At 43.2% G+C, this 8,790-nt stretch overlaps 2 protein-coding genes and 1 non-coding gene across 3 annotated transcripts; 1 reads left to right on the top strand and 2 right to left on the bottom strand.

The window, feature by feature from the left end:
* The first annotated feature begins 395 nt into the window (after positions 1-395).
* On the top strand, positions 396-3,905 carry pex12 (peroxisomal biogenesis factor 12). Its single transcript, XM_067257163.1, has 3 exons — positions 396-776; positions 1,196-1,734; positions 1,817-3,905. The coding sequence occupies exons 1-3, from the start codon at positions 654-656 to the stop codon at positions 2,199-2,201; spliced, it is 1,047 nt and encodes a 348-aa protein (XP_067113264.1). The 5' UTR covers positions 396-653; the 3' UTR covers positions 2,202-3,905.
* On the bottom strand, positions 3,412-3,505 carry LOC136963677 (Z30 small nucleolar RNA). Its single transcript, XR_010879023.1, has one exon. It is a non-coding gene; the product is annotated as a Z30 small nucleolar RNA (small nucleolar RNA).
* A 352-nt stretch (positions 3,906-4,257) lies between the features above and the next one.
* orai2 (ORAI calcium release-activated calcium modulator 2) lies at positions 4,258-8,472 on the bottom strand. The gene is made up of 3 exons (XM_067257164.1): positions 8,353-8,472; positions 7,299-7,534; positions 4,258-6,752 (listed from the first exon to the last, which is right to left on the bottom strand). The coding sequence occupies exons 2-3, from the start codon at positions 7,527-7,529 to the stop codon at positions 6,138-6,140; spliced, it is 846 nt and encodes a 281-aa protein (XP_067113265.1). The 5' UTR covers positions 7,530-7,534; positions 8,353-8,472; the 3' UTR covers positions 4,258-6,137.
* Between the last annotated feature and the right edge of the window lie 318 nt (positions 8,473-8,790).

Raw genomic sequence — 8,790 nt, 5'->3', positions numbered from 1 at the left:
TTTGAAGGGGGACTGATGAATACAGTGTTGCTGGCATGTAACCCCGCCCATCCTTTGAGAAACAATGCATTTCAGAGTATATGGAAAACACATTGAGGTGTAACAAACCCTCAGTGTCTTTTAAATTTGTAGAAACTATCCGTGGTTCTTTTTGTTATTCATTAGTCAATGTCCGTCTTATCAGTATTTTACACTGACAATGAAATCGGTCAGTTGGATTATTAGTTATAGAAAAGTTTTTTGAGGGACAGATGGCCAAAATGCATAGCCTACCCTTTAAAGCACCTTTATTTTGAAATAAGGATGACCAGGAAGTACTTCTTTAGGAAGCACTGTGGTTTTGACAAGAAGTGATTCATTTGATAAACACCAGCAACGAAGTAATTCCAGGGAAAGCTCCTAAATAACACTAGAGTACTGTTATTGATCGTAAATGTTGAGTTTAAGTAATATGCATATCCAGCCAACTTCCGTCATTGCTTAATTTTCTATAAACGTTATCATGCTAGCTAACGACGTACAATGCATTAACATACTAGCTAAGACGAGTTTGTAGTAACATTAACTAGCTTGACTGCATCTGTGAATTCTAAAATCGGTGGCTAGGTAATACCTACGTGTTTTATTTAATACTGTTGGACCGGTGTGCCGCCATGGCTGAGCGTGGGGCACATTTGACCACTGCAGCTGCAGATGATAGACCATCCATTTTCGAAGTTCTCGCGCAGGAGTCCCTGATGGGTGCTGTGAGACCAGCTTTGCGCCACGCTGTGAAGGTTTGCAGCTTAACCACTTCTTGGAACTAGAAAGATGGCGAGCTAGCTTTAATAGATGTTTGATGACCAAATAGATAATCTAGACTAGAATGTATTATCAACTTGTTGGTAGTGAAGCACCACTTATGAAAATATTTGGAAATGAACCCACTTGCTTCTATAAGCTTCACCTTTTAGATCCAGCTCAAAACAGATAATGCAGTTTACATTCCATTCCATTGAGTGGATGCTTTTTTCCAAAGCGACATACACATATTGCACATAGAAAGTATATCAAAGTAGCTATGGCAAGTACAGACACTAAAGGTCTCAAAGGTGTAATTTAATGACCTGTGGGAAAGTAGTGAGTATGCACCAGATTTGGATGACCCTCCTGAAATTGCCTTTGTTTATTCATCAGTATCACACATCTGTTGCAGGTACTGGCTGAGTCCAATCCCTCACGCTACGGATTCCTCCTGAGGAGATTCGACGAGATTTACGTCGTTCTTGACCTTTTGCTTCAGCACCATTTTCTGTCACGGACAAGCGGTTCCTTCTCGGAGAACTTCTACAGCTTGAAGCGCGCCTCCTCTTCGGGAAGCGAGAAGCCCGCTCACTTGGGACTTGGAGGCAAATCCCACTGGCGCTCGCTGCTTCTGCTGGCTCTCGTGCCGTACCTGCGGGCCAAAATGGAACAAGTGTTGGCGAAGCAGAGGGACGAGGATGAATTCTCCATCCGCCTGCCACAGTCCCGCATGCAGAGGATGTACAGGGCTTTCCTGGCCGCGTACCCTTACGTCAGCATGGCTTGGGACAGCTGGGTCTTCTGCCAACAGCTCTTATACGTGTTTGGTCGCGCAAGGACACATTCGCCATTTCTGTGGCTGGCTGGAGTCCAACTGTCTCACCTCACAGGACATGACATCAGGAACATGGACCTCAAACCAGCAACACCATCTGCAGGCGTTGGGTCAAGGTGAGATTGAAGTATTACCAAATGTATACCTGACCCGTGTACTTAATATATTGCCACTACTAACGGTGAATCTTTCTTGCAGTATCGGTGATAGGCTACGGAAGTTGACGTCAAACGTGGTTGGAGGTGTGGCCGTGTCCCTCTCCTCAAGCCTCTCCATGGGGGTGTTCTTCCTACAGTTCCTGGAGTGGTGGTATTCCTCGGAGAACCAGAGCACCATGAAGAGCTTGACCACCCTGCCCACGCCGCCCCCTCCCGTCCACCTGCAGGACCATGCATCCAAACACAGCAAAGTGTGCCCGCTGTGTCGCAAGTGCCGCACCAACGACACGGTTCTCTCCACCTCCGGCTTTGTGTTTTGTTACCGTTGCATCTATGTCTACGTCAAGGCAAACATGAGGTGTCCCATGACTGGTTACCCCACTGAACTCCAGCATCTCATCAAGATTTACTCTCCTGAGAGCTAGACATGGGAAACGCATCAGGGGGGGGGATTCAAAAGATGGCTGCCTTTCCGTTTCTTAGTAATTGTGATTGTAAAAGGTGAAATCAGCAAGTGCCATGTTAGTCAGCTGGTGTTCTCGTCTACCCAGACACAAGTAATAACTGACTATGCAATTCTAATTCTTTGTCCTCAGCACATTGATCATGTAGTTTTGATTTTTCTATATAACCGTGAAGAAACAAAGCAATGTTTTGGACTTGTGGTACAGGGGAAGTTCTGCAGAATATTTTCCCACACTGTAGGAAACTGCCTCCAGTTCAAATGTGAACATTCAGTATGTAGCCCTCGAGGAGGCCTAGCCAAACAACGAATGGAGTTGTATGTTTATGAAGCCAAGCATACTTTAAGCGTGAGCTACCCATGGAAGGACAAGTGGTTTTCAGAATTAAACCTTTATTTGGGTGTGCATTAGACCTGGAAGCCATTCAAGCAATCCCAACTTCAACACATTTCCCTCGTCATTGGAACTTGCCTTTTCCATTTAAGTCCCTCAGCGACAGGAGCACCTGAAAAGTCAGAATTTAAATATAGAATTACAGATACAGCAAGTTTAAAAAACGGAGACCAGATGTCATTAGTTTACAGTGATCCGACCTGCCATCAGCATCAGGTACTGAAAGGCAAAAATCCTAAAGCTACATGCATCACAGGGAGCTAGATGTCCAACTTAAGTACTCTGCAGATACGATTATATTTAGCATGAGGTCATGACCTGCATGCCGATTCAGTTGAATGTGATCTGCCATGGCCTGGCCGGAGTACAGCAAATATGAGACGGTGCGATGGGAAAACACCCACACTGCTGCGCCAAAGCTGCTTAACAACGTAGGCCAGGAGTCTAAACATAGAGCCAAGGCAGGTCCTTAGGGTAGGGGCTGAGCCTTAAGTGGTGGGCCTCATGTCAAGACAAATCTATCCTCTCCCAACTGGCTGAACCACTAGTGAGAAAAGTAGCACAGTTGACTAGTCAACTTTTATCTAGCTTGATAAAAAAAAAAAAAAAAAAAGTCAGAACATGAGAAATTGGGATGTTGGGGAAAAACGGGATCACAGAACATTCTGTGCCTATGAGTGCTACATTTGTGAGGGCCATATGGGCTGCTAATGTGAGCATATCTGACATGTTTTGACTGAAGAAGTCACCACTAGCATCCCCGGTCAATATAACCTCACAGCTCAGCGAGAAGATTAAAACTGATCATGCCTTAGTCAGAGAAACCCAGAGGTATCACTACCAAGTCAGTTTGTTCTTGAATCATCATAGCTGTGTTATATTATTCAGCAATGTCTTCAAACTAAACACATGAAGGACAGTTTCTTTTACCATTGGTTGATTATTTAAAAAATGTGCTAGACTGGAAAAACAATGCAGAAAATATATATCAAGATAAGCATGGGTTACCTTGTCTTTGTCACCTCTTGTCAGAAATGTTGTTTGTGTGATAATACTTGAAAGAGCAAGCTTTTTATATTGGCAAAGCACTTAATTGTATAATTGGTCTCCAGGACCTTTCTCATTGGCTACTATATATGGCACACGCTCAATCTCAATTGACTAATTACCACAGTGCTCTCACACAGCTGTGTGTAATTGGTGTGAAAACTGGAAACCCTAATAACAAATCACAAGTGTCTGGTTCTAACACTTTAAAGAACATGCTTCCTCCCACTCTTGAATTATTGACTGCACTAACATCATTGGAATGTGACAGTAACTCCAATGTCCTTTAGTTACAGAAGTCAAATGAACCTGAAACACCAGCCCTCTTCAACTCGAGAGGTGGATGCATTCAAATAAGACTATTCAAACTAGGCCAAAGCATACAAGACTCGAGGTGATCATAATTAAACCTACACTGGTCACCAAGGAGATGGTCACACTTTGGTCACCCAGAATGGGAGACCAGTGACAAGTGACAGTTCGACTCAACTAGGGGAATATGAACAAGAAACTTGAGCATAGTGAAAATATCAATTTACAGTATATTCCGTTTATAAGAATAGAGACAACATACACATTGTGGGGCATAGAAATAAACAAAATAAAATGTGTTTATTTGCCACGAGACTACACTTCAGACAAGGTATGAAAATACATGCCATTTCACAGAACAATAAACCACGCATACAAAGCCTTAAACATACACTGAATCAGATAACATACTTCTGTGTTATTATAAAAAATAAATGACAAGCTAATTTTCTTTATCAAAAACATAACACAAAATTACATTTTCTTTCCAATACAATGTTTGTGTTCTGCACCGGTATTGTCAACATATAAAAATTGTCTGTTTGGTCAAAGAAACAGTATGTATCCTACTCTGAATACTACATTTGTGTAGAATGATCTTCCCAAGAGTTACTCAAACTAAATCACTGCATACACAATCGTTGACCAAACAGTAAGACTTAAAACATTGTGTTACAGCCAAAACAAGCTTACAGACAGTCAGCTTTCAACACTCCTTTCAGAACTAAACTACAAGTGCACTTATGTCTTTTCTCAACACAGTGAAATAAAGAAAATAGTCAATTCTTGGTCAGAGAACTTGTCTTGGAATGTTGTTATCTTCCTGTCTTTTTGAAGCGGATAAATATTTATTCAAGAGAACTGACAACTTAATCCATGCTGACAATACCTCTCCACTTGTCTTCACAAAGCTTTGATATTTTAAATACTCAGCAGGCCGTTTTAAGTCAAGCTCACCAGCCCCCATTCCAACAATATATTATAGTAACATTCTAACCCTTTTTAATTTATTTTTATATAAAAAGTAATGGGGCAAATTATATTTATCCCAGGTTAATACAAACACCCTCTCTACTGCAATTGACATTTTGTAAACATTTACATTTGAAAACAATTATTTTTAATAAGTATAAGGAGTAATGTAATGTGCTTATCAAGGTTTTCACGAAGAAAAAGGGATGCACAAATCTGAAACTATTAGCTATAAGATACACTGGATTATATTTGACACATTTTTATATTGTCCCATTATGGGCAAATGTAACCTAAACAACACACGGTGAGCAGAGACATTGCTTGCTTTGAATGGCCATGCTGATGGCAAGAAAGTATTTGGCATTGTGAAGATCATTTACAGTAAAGGTTTTTTGACAATAGGGGCTTTGAGGCCTGAGGAGCCCTGGAACCCCAAGAGGCACCGTGTTCCACACTAATCTGGACACCAGTGGGTCTCATTTACACTGTACAAACATTGTTTTTGAAAGCAGGAAATGACAGCCCTTCTGGCCTGTAACAATGATTACAATGTTTCTTTGAAACAAGTTTCACACACAAGTGAAACCTGGTGTGTGATCCATCTGACAACACACTTCCTGGTGCATTGTCAGAGTAGTCAAAAGTAACATATCAATTTCACCCAAATGTGTGACCCCCGGGTGGTAGCATGTACTAACACAGCCCTGTTTGCACATATGGTGGTTAGACATTCTAATCTCCAACACTTCCTGTATCATGGCAATAAAGCTATAAAGTGGTAATGGCACTAATGAAAGGGGACTGCAGACAATAAAAAAACACCCTTAAAAGGCCTGTAAAACACCCTTGGTTGATGGGACTATTTTTGCTATTGTAAAGAATAAGTATTCCTTTCTATTAGCATCAACATACAAAATCGGCCACCTTTCACACAGTCAAGACAATGTTATCCAAGCCACCCATTTCATGTCTGTTCATTCTTCAACCTTCCACACAGTAGGTGGAGCTCTGAGGCTTGAGGAAGCCAATAACAATGATTAGACCGGATGTGGAGGAGGAAAAGAGGGCTTAGTTAGATAGGGGAGAAAGAACACCTTCCACCTATTGATTCACGAGGAGCTCACCACAATGCTCAAAGGCTATAAGAGCAAAGCAAACCAAGCAGCTAAATCACACAGCTTGTAGCCCCCTCTCGTGCCCATCCAGCTGCACCTTGATCTTATGCAATTCCTCAATCTCCTGGTTGTGGCGCTCCGTCTTGTGGCGCACCAGCGAGCGGTAGAAGTGAATGGTGAACACCACAAAGATCACCCCCACAGGCACCATGATAATGGTAGAGGCCAGTGCTGCCTGCCAGCCGCTGTTCCCTGGAACGGTGGTCGGCTTAGGGGGCTTGACCCCACCACCGGTGGAGCTGCAATTCATCTTGGCCAGCGCGAGCTCGGCGGCTGCCACGGCAACCTGGTTGGCACCTCCAGAGTCCACGGGCAGAAACTTGATCCAGCAGAGGAGCACCACCTCAGCCAGGAAGAGGAGGATGCCCAGGGCTGTGGAGAAGCCCCAGGCCAGCTCGATATAGTGGTGCATGCGTTCATGGGGGGACTCGCTCACCGAGTTGAGGTTGTGGATGTTGCTAACCGCTTCCACGTTGGGCAGAATGCAGGTACTTATGAGCAGGGCGAACAGGTGCACAGCCACCAGCACTGTGGTGCACACGCTGAAGGAGATAAGGAGGAAGCGCGGGTAGTTGTACTGCATCTCTAACTGGACTTCAACCATGGCCACCTAGATCAGCACACAAACCAAAACATTTACATTTAATCATTTAGCAGACGCTCTTATCCAGAGCGACTTACAGTAAGTACAGGGACATTTCCCCGAGGCAAGTAGGATGAAGTGCCTTGCCCAAGGACACGTCATTTTGCACGGCCGGGAATCGAACTGGCAACCTTCAGATTACTAGCCCGATTCCCTAACCGCTCAGCCACCGCTCAGCCACCTGAAAACATCACAGCAACCATCTTCGACTGAGCAGGCATAAATCTGAAAGGCGTTATTTATTTGTCCATTGGTTCACATGCTATTAATAGCAGAGGGGGGGGGGGGGGGGGGGAGATGGCAGAAGCTTTTCCTGTGAGAATTATGATAGGAAGAATGAAGAATGTAGTTTGTTTGTTTGTTTACTTGAGAAACCCCCAGGAAATGCTTTGAAATTAAACAAAGGTTAATATGTTTGTTTTAGGAAAAACTGCCAGACAGAGTACAGCTATTGATGACAGAGCCTATCTACATATCTGTAGGAATATCTCTGAGAAAATGTAAGTGACTCACCATGGCGAAACCCGAGAGCAAAGCTGACGTCCGGCTGGAGGCTTTCAGCTTGGCCCTGCTCAAGTACAGCTTTCTCCAGGACAAGGCCTGCACCGAGTGGTGGTTGGAGGTGACCAGCTCCAGGTAACTGCGCCGCACCCAGTCTCTGTAGTCCATCCCCCCGCCATCTTGAACCCGTTCTGAGTTCCCTGGGGTGGGGGAGCCCATGGGCACATTCAGCTCACTGCTCATGGCAACTGATGGACAACATAAAAATAAATTAAAAAGTTCTTTTTTTAAAGAACCATTTCATTCACACTGCACATTGTAAAAGGTGGAAAGTATTAAGGAAACAAAGATTGAGTTTATTATAACAAGAGGATTTAGAGTTTCTGCAAAAACAGTAAAAGGACGAAATTGCTTCAGATAGTTTAAGTCCAAACTTGGGATTTACCCATCTCATGAATGGTTGTTCATTCATCTACAATTAAACTCAAATAATAATGCCTTGTTAGAGTTGTGACAATGGTGGTGCAATGTGGTGACAACTATGCTTGAAAATGATCTTGGTCGTGGTGACTGCTGAGTTGACTTCTTGTCATCACTTAACCAGATGGATAATGTAATTAGTGCCCGTGAACGCAAATCAACTACTGCGGCAATAAAAGGCCTGTGTTCACTTCAATACATGAACATGCATATCTTTTCACCACAAAACGCTGCGGTACCAATTTCTTTGCAACGTAGTTGAAAAATTAGATAGCCAGTCAACCCAGCTGGCTGTCTCGAACACACTGGCAAGCTAAGCTTGCTCGCTCTACGTCACACGAAAGACAGAGAAGCTAGCCAGCTAGCTTCTATAACCAAAAATGATAGTTTTCCCATTATTATCCATCATGTTATTACACGATACACCGATCTAGCGTTCTAGAGAATAATAACTATATTTGACTTACTCCTCAGCAGCAATTTCGAAGTTCAGTTGTGATTAAAGTGATTCTAGACAGAACTAGCTAGACGTTCTAGTTGCTACTTGCCAGCAAGCCAATATAATAATGTTGCATGCATGCATTACCTTTATGCCAAGAAATTCCCCTGAGTTATTTCATCCACAATCCTTGAAGAACTGCAGAGTGAATTTGTTGTCAAGAGGTGTACGGCTAAACCCTGCAGACTACTGGTCGTCTGCCCTCCCTTCCAACCGCCTTCGCGCATTCTGGTCACGTGTTAGGGCGTAACCACGTCCGCATCCCAAGAGAGTAGGGAGGAATCCTTCTGAGACAGAGACCGAGGTGTGTCCACCTGAGTCCTGGCTTGACTTCATTTCAGAAAAGTGAGTCCTGAATTAAAGCAATTAAATGTTTGTTTTTTTTAAACAGGAAGCATTCCGTGTACACTCTGGATAAGAGCGTCTGCTAAATGACTATATGCGTAGGCAAGAGGAACATATCACACAATACACTTCACATTGCTTTTCTGTTTTTAGTACAGTCGGAAGTTTTGAAAATGCCTG

The sequence above is a fragment of the Osmerus mordax genome, chromosome 19 (assembly GCF_038355195.1).
Source record: "Osmerus mordax isolate fOsmMor3 chromosome 19, fOsmMor3.pri, whole genome shotgun sequence".
Taxonomy (NCBI): Eukaryota; Metazoa; Chordata; class Actinopteri; order Osmeriformes; family Osmeridae; genus Osmerus; species Osmerus mordax.
The sequence above is the reverse complement of the archived record's forward strand: the minus strand, read 5'-3'. Positions and strand labels throughout refer to the sequence as shown.